Source organism: Symphalangus syndactylus, chromosome 17 (genome assembly GCF_028878055.3).
Source record: "Symphalangus syndactylus isolate Jambi chromosome 17, NHGRI_mSymSyn1-v2.1_pri, whole genome shotgun sequence".
NCBI classification, from domain to species: domain Eukaryota; kingdom Metazoa; phylum Chordata; class Mammalia; order Primates; family Hylobatidae; genus Symphalangus; species Symphalangus syndactylus.
Window position 1 is genome coordinate 14941934 of NC_072439.2, and position 13645 is coordinate 14955578.

A 13645-nucleotide genomic window follows, 5' to 3' on the forward strand; every position below is an offset into this window, starting at 1 on the left:
ATTACAGGCTCCTGCCATCACGCCCGGCTAATTTTTTGTATTTTTAGTAGAGACGGGGTTTCACCATGCTGGCCAGGATGGTCTCCATCTCCTGACCTCGTGATCCGCCCGCCTCAGCCTCCCAAAGTGCTGGGATTACAGACGTGAGCCACCGCGCCCGGCCTTGATCTGTTGGTTTCTAAGAGATGTAGTCCTAGTCTTCCCTGAGCTGAGTCCCTGGTGTCACTAAGATCACCCCTTCTCATTCCTGGAGCTTCCCTGAGGTCACAGGGGGGCTCTTTCATCCTATCTCTGGCTCCTGTGGGTGGTTTCTATGCCCAAGCAAGAGGCGACTCAGGCAAGGGTATAGATATAAAATGGCTCACCCTCCATCCCCAGGGATGTGATTCTGGCTCAGTGCATGGGTCCGCTCACTGAGTGGCCTGGAGGGTGGAGAAGAAAGAGTGTCCCCAACCTGTTGCTTCCCTCCATGGACTCAGTTCCTCCCCAGGCCGCTTTGAGAAGGCAGCACGGTGTGATGCTCAGGGCTGCGGTTGAGATGGGCTAGGGTACGAATCCCAGCTCCACCTCAAACTCATTGTGTGCCCCTCCCTGAGCCTCAGTTTCCTAATATGTAAATGGGGCTTTTTTTTTTGGAGATGGGAGTCTCCTTCTGTCACCCAGGCTGGAGTGCAGTGGTGTGATCTCAGCTCACTGCAACCTCTGCCTCCCGGGTTCAAGTGATTGATTCTCCTGCCTCAGCCTCTCAAGTAGCTGGGATTACAGGCGCCCACCACTGCGCCTGGCTAATTTTTGTATTTTTAGTAGAGTTTCACCATGTTGGCCAGGCTGGTCTCGAACTCCTGACCTTGTGATCCACCCGCCTCGGCGGTGTGTGGTCTTGGACAAGCACCACCACCTCTCTGCGCCAACTCCTCCTCCGACTGCTCACACAAGGAGACGAGATCAGCTCTCCAGGACCCCACTGACCTCCACCCCAGGGATGAGACTGGACAGGCAGGGGCGCAACAAAGACTCCACAATGGGCCGGGCTCAGACGATCTTCCTTTAATACAAAGTCGATATATCTACATACATGGGGGTGGGAAAACCACCCGGCTGTTCCGCTGGAATAAACAGTGTTGAAAGTAACCGCAGATCTGCCCTTGTACAAAGAGGAACAACTCACTTGCTCAGGGTGGGTGGGTAGAGGGGGTCCCGTCCTTCTGGTTTTGCTCCCAAACTGCCCCATAGTCCCAGGGGGAAAGGGTCTCTGATGTGGGGCAGTACAGCCATACAGCCACCGTCCCCGAAGAAGTAGGATCCTGTCTCCTTGGGGCGGGAGACGGGGAGACAGCTCAGGCTCTCAGAGGAGGGAGGACCACTGTCATCTCTCTCCTCTTACAGCAGCGTCCCCCTCAACCACACCCAACGCCACTGGGTCCGAGTTCCCCCATGACCCTACCCTCAGAACTGTATTTGATATGTCTGAAAATTTAATTTATAAAAATGAAACAAAAGCCAAGAAAGAAAAAAGGACATCTCATTCTTCTGTGAGCAAAGCACACTTTCTGATGGTAGGAAAAATTAAAAAAAAAAAAAAAAAAAAAAAAAAGCAAGCCAAGGTACAGCTGTAGGCCCGGCGTGCGCGTTTGCGAACGTAACTATCACACAAGGACGCTTTCTACAGTGAAAAAATAGACTGTCTTTGAACAGAATATGAATAAGCCAAAGTTGTTGTCTTTCTTTGAAAGTCGTCGACTGGTGAGTCTTTTGTTTGTTTCTCTTAAAAAAAAAAATGGAAAAAAAAATACACTATTATTTTAAAAAAACGAAATGTCACGAGATACAGTTACACTGAGAGTTTTAAAAGAAAGCTGGATTCTGGTCCCAGCCCAGCGTCCCCAGGCTGCAGAGCGGGGAGGAGCCCCCCGGTTCCCCCACCACCGCTGGGGGAGGACGAGGGGTCCGTCCGTGGTCTGTGCCCCACTCTCCTCTGGTTCTGGGGAGCACTCCTATTTGCTCACCGTCCCCCCACCCCCCCACCCCGGAATCTGGTTTTGGAATTGAAAGGAAAGGAGGAATGTGCCAAGTATTTGAAGGCGGCGGCCGGTGCCAGGGAGGTCGCTGGGGCGGCCGGGGCCGGCGGGGGGCTCGAGGGGCTGCGTCGTCCTCGGAAATGGTGCAGAAACACAGCTGCTGCCGCCTCCTGCCCTGCCCACTGGGGGTCCAGGCCTCAGGAGGTCCGCCCGGGAGGGGCAGAGGCATCCGGGGCCGGTGGTGTCGGGCCGGGGGGGGGACCATGGCTTTAGGTTGCATAGTGGTCAAAGCTTCCGAGGTACTCCAGTGCCGCCTGGTAACAGAACTGGTACTCATCCTGGGGGAGCAGAGGTGACCTGTTAGTACCTCCCCTGCTCTAACGCCTCCCAGGGCTCCCTATCGCCCTCAGGAGCAGGCCAAGCTCCTCAGCCTTGTGCATATCCCTTGCAGAAGGTCTCTTTGGCCCCCACGGCCCTCCCACAGTGAAGTGAGCAATGCCACACCTCTCTGCCTAACACAGCCAGGCTCTGCACCCGGAATGCCCTCTCCTCCCGTCTGCCTGGAGGCCCTATTCATCTTTTCATTTTTATTTATTTTGAGATGGAGTCTGGCTCTGTCGCCCAGGCTGGAGTGCAGTGGTGCCGTCTCGGCTCACTGCAATGGGTTCAAGCGATTCTCCTGCCTGAGCCTCCCAAGTAGCTGGGATTACAAGCGTGGGTCACCACGCCCAGCTAATTTTTGTATTTTTAGTAGAGATGGGGTTTCGGCATGTTGGCCGGGCTGGTCTTGAACTCCTGATCTCAGGTGATCTGCCTGCCTTGGCCTCCCAAAGTGCTGGGATTACAGGCATGAGCTACCACACCCAGCCTTATTTCTACTTTTTTTGTAGAGATGGGATCTTGCTGTGTTGCCCAGGATGGGCTCAAGCGATCCTCCCACCTCGGCCTCCCAAAGTGCTGGGATTACAGGCGTGAGCTGCCACGCCCGGTCCCCTCTACTCATCTTTTAAGACATGGCTGCTGCTCAGAACCCTCTCAACTGGAACATTCCCCTTGGAGCTAGGAGTCTGGGCCTCAGTTTCCCCATCTGTACATTGGTTGGACTTGAGAATCAGTGGTTCATGGCAGGGTCCAGGCTGAGCCACAGACTTGCTCTGCCTTGGGGACTGCAATGAGCCCACCTCTGTCCACTCCAAGGGCGGCTTCTCGGCTTTGACCTTCAGCCGACTGCTGTGTTAAAAGGGTAACTGGTCCCCTTCCAGGGCGGGAGGGGTCTGTGGACCGTCTACTCACAATGACCCAGAGAGTCCCAGGTGGCTGTACCCATCTCACAGAGGAGGAAACTGGAGCTTAGGGCAGTCGGGGCATGAGGCCAGGCTGCCTCCCCTCCCTGTCCCATCTTTACCTCTGTCTGCACCATGGCCGGCCGCTGGGTTCGTAGCATCTTCACCGTCTGAAAGATGTCCACCACGCCTTCGTACCGCATCCGCTCCAGCACGATGCTAAGCGTGATGAAGACGCCCGTCCTGCCCACGCCGGCACTGGTGGTAGTAAAGTGAGCACAGCCGTTCAGAAGCAGGTGCTGGAGAGCCCTGATCTGACCACCCAATTCCCCAAGGACTCTAACAGCCCAGACGGGACAGCCTAAGCTTGGGGCTGTCCCCACCAGGCCTCAGTTTCCCCAGCAGGGCCAAAAGCTGGGACACTCGAGGGAGCTCACCTGCAGTGGACAGAGATGGGGCCGTCCTGGCCAAACTGCTCCTTGGTCTTATGTACTTGGCCAATGAAGTCGATGAAGCCCTCCCCCGACTTTGGCACACCCTGTTCCGGCCAGTCTGTGAACTGGAACTGCCGGACAGTCCGGGACTGGCCATCCTGGAGTACAGAGAGCCCAATCTTGTTATCAGTGTCAGCAGTGGCCATGGGGGTTTTTCTCCATCCTCCCTATCCTCACCCCCATTTTTTTTTGAGAGGGAGTTTTACTCTTGTCGCCCAGGTTGGAGTGCAATGGTGCAATCTCGGTTCACTGCAACCTCCGCCTCCAGTGATTCAAGTCATTCTCCTGCCTCAGCCTCCCGATTAGCTGGGATTACAGCCATGAGCCACCATGCCCGGCCCTCACCCCCATTTTGTACACTCTCTGCCATTCATTCACCCTGACAACTTACCATCCCTCACAATCCAGTGGTCCTGCTTTCCACAACAGATGCTCCAACCTCATCCTCACCACTTCTTGCCACCCAGCTGTTCCTCTCCCCACATTTCCCGTATGATATCCAGCACCTCCATCCTCCATCCTTCACCATCCCATAGTGCCCCCAGCTCTGCCCTTCCCAGCTCCATGATCCTCTGTCATCTTCCACTCTGTGCCGTTTCTGGGCCCTACAGCACAACTCAACTCCATCACTGGCCATAGCTCATCACCGATGACTCATGGTGTACAACCCAATAGTGCCATCATCTTTCATCCTCCACCATCCAATAACAGTGCCATTTCTACTACCCACTGCTGCTAACTCATTACCTTCTGCCATCCAACAGTTCCACCCAACACCATCATCTTCTATCATCTACCACCATCCCCTCTTGGTAACTCATCCTTAACCATTCAATGATGGCGTCTTCCACTGACTGTCTTCATTCCCCACTACTCACCCACTCCTCTTTCCAGTCTCTTTTCATACCACCAAGTGGTGCCATCCAACCACATCATTCTCTGCCATCTTCCATCCTTCACAAGTCAATGGTGCCATTTTCCACCATCCATCACTAACAATTCATCACTCTCCACCATCCAAGGGTACCCTCTTCCACTGACATTCTCCATTCCCCATCATCTGCCTTGTTCTAATTCCATCCTCCACCATCAAAATGGTGCCATCCAAAATTGTTATCCTCTGCCACCATTTGCCATCCAATGTACCATCTTTCCCTGATGTTTTACATTTTCTAAAATCTCCTTTCCCAACCCCATCTTCCTCAATCTTGTACCACCCATTGGTTTATACCATTGACTACTGATTGTTTACTGTCCTTTCTTAGTCAAAGTATTTCTCATTGATTTTCTCCACCCCCTGCTGGTCAAACATTTGCCCTTCTCCAATTCTATCTTCCTCCATCCACCACTGATAAAGCATCACCCTTCACCGACCCAAACTACCACATTCCACTGACATTCTCCATCCTGTTATGACAATGTTCTTCTCTCCAATTCCAGATTCCACCCCTCCAAGGGCATCGTCTTGCACTGCTCGCAGCACAATGCCCGGCGACTGCTGTTCATTCAGCAGCCTTCACCATCCTTTGGCATCATCTTTGCCAACATTCCCCATCCTTTATCTTCCCCTCACTGCATTCTCTACCATCATCGATCTTCCACCACTAACTTTGATCCTTTGTCACCCAACAGGGCCACCTTCTGCTATGAGTCTTCATCTGTTGCCACCTAATACCTGGCCTTTCTCCCTCCACCTGACACTGCAGTCCTTCATTGAGCCAACACCATCCATACTCATCTCTCCTCACCCAACGGTGCCAGTCCCCACCATCTGACTCTCCCTGTCCACTGTCTACCACTCAAGTCCCTTTCAGCCCTTTAATATCATCCTCCACAGGTGGCTGCTTCCAGAGGAAAGCCCCATTCACTTCCTTGAATATCATCCCCTGGGGCCATGTTCCCTAGTGAGGGGAAACACTACAGGGTCAGCACAGAGATAAGACCCTCTCTTCCACCTATGTGGCAGTAGAAGCAAGTGGCCAACTGGTCAGCTGACATTTCTCCTGATTCCGAATGCTTATCCCTAACCCTCGGCCTTCGTATCCATCACCAACCAGGGCAGCCCTTTCCAGATCACTAGGGCAACAGCCCGTGGGGCCCAGTCTGGCTCAAGCCCCTTCTGCCAATCTGTCTCTTCACTCACCCGGGCATCTGTGACCTTGAACTCTCGCAGAATATACTGAGGCATGTTGTATTCTGCCATCGGATCTACCACAAAGTACTGGTAGCGGGCAGAGCGCTCGGCCGGCCAGTACTGGTGACACTTCTCCTGTGGAGGAGATGGCGGCCATGGTCAGCACTGTCTGAGCCAGTCTGGCCCTCGCCCTTCCCCGCCGTGGCCCCTGGCTCACCCGGCCCATCTCCCGCAGCTTGGTCAGCATGACGACGATCGTCGAATTGTTCTCCCACAGCATGCGCCAGAAGTCTTCCGTGGTCTCCGCCAGCGGCCCCTGTGTCGCGATGTAGGCCTTCTGCTGCCTGCAGGCATGGGGTCTATGAGCCCAGGGCCGGCAGGGAGACCCGGCGTGGTACTCACGTGATGCTGGCCGGCAGGGTCAGGACCAAGCCAGCAACAGCTACACCTACCACCCCACTGCCTGCCAGGAATGGCTGCTGGGTGCACCACTTCCCCTCCTGGTGATCCCATTTTGCATGTGGGGAAACCACCAATCTCATGACAAATTCAAATCCCTTGACAAAGCTGCGAGACTATCCACTAACCTCTTCTGATTTCTTCCCTCCATCTCCTTCAAGGGCCACTGCCCTAGTTTCAGTTGTTTGCGTGGGCCAAGCTCTCAGCCCCGGGCCTTCGCACATGTGGCACCCTCTGCCAGGAACGCCCTCCCCTCCTTTGCCAGGATTTCTCAGTCTCAGTGCTATTGACATTTGGTGCTGGATTGTTCTCTGGGACAAGCTGTCCTGTGTACTGTAGGATACTGAGCAGCATGCCTGGTCCCCACCCAGTCAGTGCCGGTAGTAGTCATCATGACAATAAGAAATATCCTCAGGGTGTCAGAATTACCCCAATTGAGAACCACTGATAGAACAGATGGAATCACATTATGGACAGCAGCCGTCAGTTAAACACACACCCAAAGACTCATGGACAGCAGCCATCAGTTAAATATACATTTAAAGATGTGTATTTAAACGGCTCAGGGCTGTCAGTATCTCTCCAGCTCTGTCTCCCACAAGACTGGAGGCCTCCTGAGAGCAGAGATGGGCTCCTTCTGGGGCCCTGAGGTGGGAAAGGCATGGCACCTACCTGTAGCCATCAATGAAGCTGGCGTTGATGTAGTCAGAGCCCTCCACACCCCGGATGGGCTGCAGACAGACCCGTGTGCTCTCATAGGGCATGATGTTCACCAGGCGGTTCTTGAACTTGTTACAAGGCAGATTGGCACTGATGAAGCGTGACGTGTGGGCCTTGGAGTTAGCCAGCCGCTGTGGGGAGGAGGCGGCCAGGGGCCACCATTAGGATGAGGAAGGCTATGCTTTCAGCCGGAGCACCAATGGTGGATAGATAAGTAGGGGCACCCCGCCACCACCTTCTAGTCCCCATTGCTCAGGGCGAGCCTGATTTTTGGCTCTTTGGGCCTCCTCCCCACCCCGCCCACGGCAACCTCTACCCCGCTGGCACCTTGAACTCGAGTTCCATGCCAGTGACGTGCTCGCCAGGCTCCACCTGGGCCAGCTTCTGGATGTAGGCATAGAGGCTGCGTGCGGGCACTTCTGTGTTGCCACAGCCCACGGCCTCCAGCAGGGCCTCGTGGATGAAGCTGTACTGGTCCTCCGTCTGCACCATGTAGTTACGCTGGGACCTCATGAGCGTCACGTGGCCATAGACATCGACTGTCTTCTCCGGCTTGATCCGCTCAAGCATGGCGTCGATGACGATAAAGCAGCCTGTGCGGCCCACACCGGCACTGCGGGGACAGCCACGTGGTGTTCGGGGGCCGCTGGGCTGTGGGGACCGGGGGAAGCGGACGGGGCAAAGCAGGGTGGACATACCTGCAGTGAACCACGACGGGGCCGGCATCTGGCGGGTTGCAGGTCTTGACTCTCCGCAGGAAAGCCAGGAAGGGCGTTGGGTATTCGGGCACACCGTGGTCTGGCCACGCCGTAAACTGGAACTGGCGGACCTCGCGTTTCTCACTGGAGCCATTCTGGGGACCACAAGGATGTCACCTGTCACTCTGGCTCACCCTGCCACCTATGTGCTGAAAATGCCCAAGTGCCCGGGTGCGGTGGCTCACACCTGTAATCCCAGCACTTTGGGAGGCCGAGGTGGGCGGATCACCTGAGGTCAGGAGTTCGAGACCAGCCTGACCAACGTGGAGAACCCACGTCTCGACTAAAAATACAAAATTAGCCAGGCGTGGTGGCGCATGCCTGTAATCCCAGCTACTCGGGAGGCTGAGGCAGGAGAATCGCTTGAACCCAGGAGATGGAGGTTGCAGTGAGCTGAGATCATGCCACTGCACTCCAGCCTGGGCAACAGAGTGAAACTCTGTCTAAAAAAAATTGCCCATGCCGGTGCTTCCCAGTCGCCATGTCCCTAAGTGCCTGACTTGGGCTCTAGCCGCCCGTGGATGTTTCCAAGTAGAGAGTCTTGCAGACGCCTCACACACAACGTGGCCAACTGTACCTGGCCTTCTCCCCAGACCTGCTCCCCTATCTTAGCTGAAGGCGGCTCCAACCTTCTGGGCACTCTGGCCACAGCTTGGGAGTCACCCTTAACTCTCCTCTCTCACATCCAACACCTCACCCAGGACTGTTGGCTCTGCCTTCAAAGTCTATCCCAATCCACCTGCTCCAGGTTCTCCATGGAGGCCATCCTGGTCTAGACCTATCACTACCCTCTGTGCCGCAGACCTTGGCTCCTACCCAAGCCCCCTAGTCTGTCCTCCCTGCAGCAGCCAGAGGGCACCTGAGTCAGATCTGGTCCCTCCTCTGCCCACAGCCCTCCATGGCTCCTGCCTCCCACAGGGTCAAAGCAGAAGTCTTCCCCAAGGCCCACAGGATCCTGCATGACCTGCCCTGTCCCCTCTCTGCCCTCCCCCCTGTTCCTGTAACACGCCAGGCACGGTCCTGCCCCAGGGCCTCTGCCCAGGCTGCACCCTCTTACCTGAACTGCTGTTCCCCCAAATCTCCCCATCATACCCTCTTCCAGGTCCCCGACACTGTTTTTCTCCCCCTCTTTATTTTTCTCCTTTGACATGGAAGCTTTTTTGACATTTCATAGTTGTGGTGTGTGTCTTGTCTACTAGACTGTTAACTCTCCCAAGGGCAGAACGTTTTTGTCTATTTAGGTCCCTGTTGTGTGCTTGTGTCCAGGTTAGGGAGTGAGACATAACATGTGCTTAATGTGTGTGATTGAACCAAGAATTGTCACTCTTGTCCATGTACTCAGTTTTCTGGCACTTAGGTCAAGCAGGTGCCTGATGGTGAGATGACCTGGCTGGGTATTGGGGATACATCATGGTGCCAGTAGTGCCTCCTCTCTCCATCATGACAATAACAAATGTCCCCTGGATGGCAAAATTGTCCTAATTCAGAACCACAGATGGAGAAAAACAGATGGAACCACACTACGGACAGCAGCCATCGGTTAAATACATATCTAAAAGATCTTCTCCATCCCAGCCCTGACTTTGCAGGGCTGCCAATATCTGTCCGTCTCTGTCTGGAGACTCCCTGAAGGCAGGGCTGGGGCCTTGCTGAGGCCCCCATCATAGGCTCAAGCTGGGTGAGGCCAGAGGACAAGTGGGTAAAGAGGACCTGGGACATGAGTAAAGGCAAGAGGAAATCAGGCTCATTGCTGAGTTGGGATCTGCCAGCTTTGTCCTCCTGCCGTGGGTGGAAACAAGCAGTGTCCTCTCTGAGCCTCAGTTTCCCCCACCACAGAAGTGGGTTTCATGAGAATGTAGTCAGCCTGGGAAGACACGCTCTGCTTTCTCTCTGTCCCATGGGGAGCTCCCTGGGTAGAAGGTGGGGCCCTCTGCCTCCCTTCCAACACATTCCTCCACCCTCAGCCCCCAGCCCCAGCCCGGGCCCCACCTTGTGCAGAGAGAATGTCCTGACACAGAATGTGGCCAGCTCGATGGTGTCTAGCAACGTGACCTGGATGAAGCCGTAGGTCTCCGTGCCTCTGTTGGGCCAGTACTGATCACACTTGATCTGTATCAGGCAAGAGAACAGGTGTCAGCAAGGGCCAGGCTGGCTGCCGGGGGCTCGAGGGCCATGGGGTCCAAGGCTCACCCGTGACTTCTCCTCCAGCCGCGTCATCATGACGATGGTGGCCGACCGCTGCTCCCACACCATACGCCAGAAGTCCCCAAAGGTCTCAGGCAGCGGCCCCTGCGTGGCAATGTACGCGTTCTGACGCCGGTAGCCGTCCACGTAGTTGGCATTGATGTAATCACTGCCCACGATGCCTGCAGCCAGGGTGAGAGGCCAGGAATCTGTGGGGGCTGTCTTGCTAGTTTGGCTCTGTCTGGCCAACCACTTCCTGGAAGTTTACTCTGACTGCTCCCAGATTTGTCCCCGAGGTGACCATGGGACGTGTACTTCACGGTTTCTCCCCCCCCAGTGCTATCACCATTTGGGGCCAGATTGCTCTCTGTGGTGGGGCCGTTCCGGGCACTGCAGGGTGTGAGCAGCATCCCTGGCCTCCACTCACTGCATGCCAGCATTTCTTCCCTTCAGGTTGTGACAACCAAAGATGTCCCTGGACATTGCCAAATGTCCCCTGGGCAGCAGAACTGCTCTGACTGGTCACAACTGATGCAGAAGGACAGATGAAGCCATGTTAGAGAGAGCGGCCATCAGTTAAATACATATCTAAAGATGCCCAGTGGCCTCCGGTTGGAGCTGGACCAGGTCTATGACCAGAATCAGGCCTCAGTGGCCAAGGGGAGACATGGGATCTAGCACTTTCCAAGCAGCGGGGAAGGGCAGGTTAAGACTGGGGGTCTCCGAGCTACCTTCAATGGGCTGGAGGATGACGCGGGAGTGGTCATAGGCGATGACGTTGGCATAGCGGTTCTTTGGCTTGTTCACTTCCAGGTTGGAATGTTCCCATGTGAACTGCTGTCCAGGGTCGATGGACTACAAAGGAAGGGGAGGGCATGGGTGTCAGGGTTGGTGACTGTGAGGCCAAGGTGATGAGGGTGGGAGGCGGGGGCAGGCTCACCTCATACTCCTGGGAGAGCTTGAGGCTGTCGTTGGCCTTGAGCCGCTCCGTATGCTCCGCCATGTCTGCGATGGGGATTGGCGGGTGGCTGAGCATGCCTACGGGGTGGAGCAGACCCCGCCGGGGTTGGTCACTGGGGGGCCAGCCGGGGACTGCGGGGAGGGGGGTGCTCTACATGTGAGTCTGCGATGGGCGAGCTGCGGTTAGAAGGGCGTGGCTGGGGTGGGGCTTGGCAGGAGGGGAAGACTCAGGGTGGCTCACCAAGGGGCTGGGACCCCAGGCTTAGGGGACTCTAAAGGGAGCAGGTTTGAGGCCGCTGCTCGGGGCAAAGCCTGACACCCCTAGAGGGGCCTGGGTCACAGCATTGGCCCATCCTGTTTCCTTCTAACCAAGCTGGGGGTGCAGGGGCTGGCAGAAGGGTCACCCCGGAGGATGTCAAGCTCCCAGTGCCTCGAGCCAAGAAGCAAGTGTGTGGCACAGAAATTAAATTGCAGATGCAGCTGGCTGCGCTTTGGAAATACTGTCCTGGGTGGGCGACTAACACCCCTTTCTGTCCCTCTGGGATCAGAGGCATGAAATCTGCTTCCAGGTAGAGGCGAGGGACTGGGGAGGGGAAACAGTATGTTGCGTGTATGTGAGAGGAGTGAGGAGTCCCCATCTGTCCCTGTGCTTGCTTGGGGCAGGAGCAGGTGAAAGAAGGCCCTGGCCTGAGAGCTCTTATCCCTTCAAGCCACCCGGGATGGCTGCTGGAGGTGCTGGGTGTGGGCTCGGTTCTCCCTTCCCGATATCTGGGTCTGCAGAACCCTGACCTCTCCTGGGACCTGTGTACCGGACGTTCAGCTCTCAGGTGGTTTTCAGACCAGCTGGTAACATCTAATGTTCTGAGCCTCCCATGTGTCCCTAGCTGCCCCCCAAGAGCTCACATCTAAGGGGCCTGCCTGTCACATGGGCATGTCCTGGGTACATACATGCCTCACCCATGTCCCTGACACACACATACACACCACACACACAGCAGTCACATACAGCCACCTGAGGGCCCAATGGACCAACCCCCTGCCCTCTTCCAGGAGCCAGCACAGGACAGGTGGACAAAGGCCGGTGATGGGTGGACGCGTGGACAGAGACAGGAGGCAGGATGGAGAAACCAAAGAGGAAATGAACGGGGGTGGGGGGCGAAAGGAAGCCAAAAACAGACACAGGAACTAACTTTCAAAGTGAAACCCCGGCTCCCTGAGGGGGCTCCTGAGGCCTGAATCTGCAAACAGCAAACAATAAATAAATGAAAACATGCGGGGGGTTGGGGGGGTCCCACCTCTGCCTCCCCCACCCCTCACTGGCTGGCGGATGCAAAGGGCGGAGCAACGCGGACAACGGCGGGGACGTACAGCCACCTGGGCCCCCACCTGAGGACTCAACGATAGCTGCTAACTGTGTACCCCTCTGGCTGGACACCAGTCAGTCCTGGTCTTGACCCGTCACTCTGGAAGGACTCCAAAGTGCTAGGTTCTTCTGTCTACAAATCCCCTCCCCCAGACCAGCCTGGCCTTGGGTCCCTCTGTTGAGGTCAGCAGAGGGCATTCTGAGAAAGGAGGATGCAGGACGGTGAAGGAGAAGCTGAGGGAGCAGGGAAAGGACATGTGGGCCCATGCCATGAGCTTCAAGGAGGACAGCAACCATCAGTTAAACGCACATGTTGAAAATCCTTATTTGGATGGAAACAGAACAGACATAAACTAGTCCAGAGACAGAAATGAGACGGGAGCACATTAGCGGTGAATTATGAGACTCTGCATGATCCCTTCAGGAGACTGCAGCCATCAGTTACATGCACATTTAATAATTCTCATTTGGCTGAAAAACCAAAGCAACATGAATCACTACAGAGGTAAGAAAGAGAAGAGAATACACAAGGGGTGATACATGAGGCCCTGCATGATCCCTTTATGAGGACAGCAGCCATCAGTTAAATATGAATGGTCAAACTCCTCATTTGGATGAAAACAGAAGTGACACAAACCAGTCCAGAGACAAAAAAAAAGAAAGTACATCAGGAACGGCATGTGAGGCTGTGCATGAGGCTTTAAGGAGGACTAAAGACATCAGTTAAATACAAATGTTTAAAATCTTCATTTGGTTGGAAAATAGAGTTGATATGAACCAGTTCAGAGATAGGAAGTGGAGACCGGGTACAGTTGGAAGGACAGATGTAACCAGGCTGTGAACCCATAAGGAGAACAGCAGCCATCAGTAAAATGAAAAATTCCTTATCTGGTTAGAAGCAGCTGGCGTGAGCCCATGAAGAGGGAGGAGATGGTGGAGTTTTGTGAATCATACATGAAAATGATCAAGGATACGACCTTGATTCAATTCTCCTGGACTGTCATATGACTTTAATCTACAGGGAACTATAAAGAGGCAGGAGCCCTGACAGCCATGGTGGGAAGAGGTACAGGGCATTGGGCAGGTATAATTTCTGTACCTTGCTAGGGATATATCCCAAGGGAGTGTGGAAAATGGCTGAGGGCAAACCTCAACCCCCACCACTGAGGAACATTAAAACTAGAGACACAGAAGAACAGCTCTTTCTGCCCAAAGAAATGAGGGGTTTATTTGTGTTTTCTCCGTTTTTTATTTTTAAACATCTTCTTTAGG

At 54.8% G+C, this 13645-nt stretch overlaps 1 protein-coding gene across 7 annotated transcripts in view; it reads right to left on the reverse strand.

The window, feature by feature from the left end:
* Positions 1–1032: 1032 nt before the first annotated feature.
* Positions 1033–13645, reverse strand: part of PTPRS (protein tyrosine phosphatase receptor type S) — a 133213-nt gene continuing 120600 nt past the window's right edge. For 5 of the 7 annotated variants that reach the window (XM_055251319.2, XM_055251317.2, XM_055251316.2 and 2 more), the window contains 12 exons: positions 10991–11088; positions 10782–10905; positions 10057–10232; positions 9856–9975; positions 7807–7961; positions 7436–7721; positions 7061–7239; positions 6147–6273; positions 5939–6064; positions 3739–3893; positions 3424–3559; positions 1033–2356 (listed from right to left, as the gene is read on the reverse strand). In XM_055251319.2, the coding sequence (XP_055107294.1) occupies positions 2288–2356; positions 3424–3559; positions 3739–3893; positions 5939–6064; positions 6147–6273; positions 7061–7239; positions 7436–7721; positions 7807–7961; positions 9856–9975; positions 10057–10232; positions 10782–10905; positions 10991–11088 (1751 nt within the window). In that variant the 3' untranslated portion in view covers positions 1033–2287. Of the gene's footprint in view, positions 2357–3423; positions 3560–3738; positions 3894–5938; positions 6065–6146; positions 6274–7060; positions 7240–7435; positions 7722–7806; positions 7962–9855; positions 9976–10056; positions 10233–10781; positions 10906–10990; positions 11089–12200; positions 12249–13645 lie in introns of all 7 variants that reach the window. The other 2 variants (XM_055251314.2, XM_055251313.2) reach the window with 1 other exon arrangement.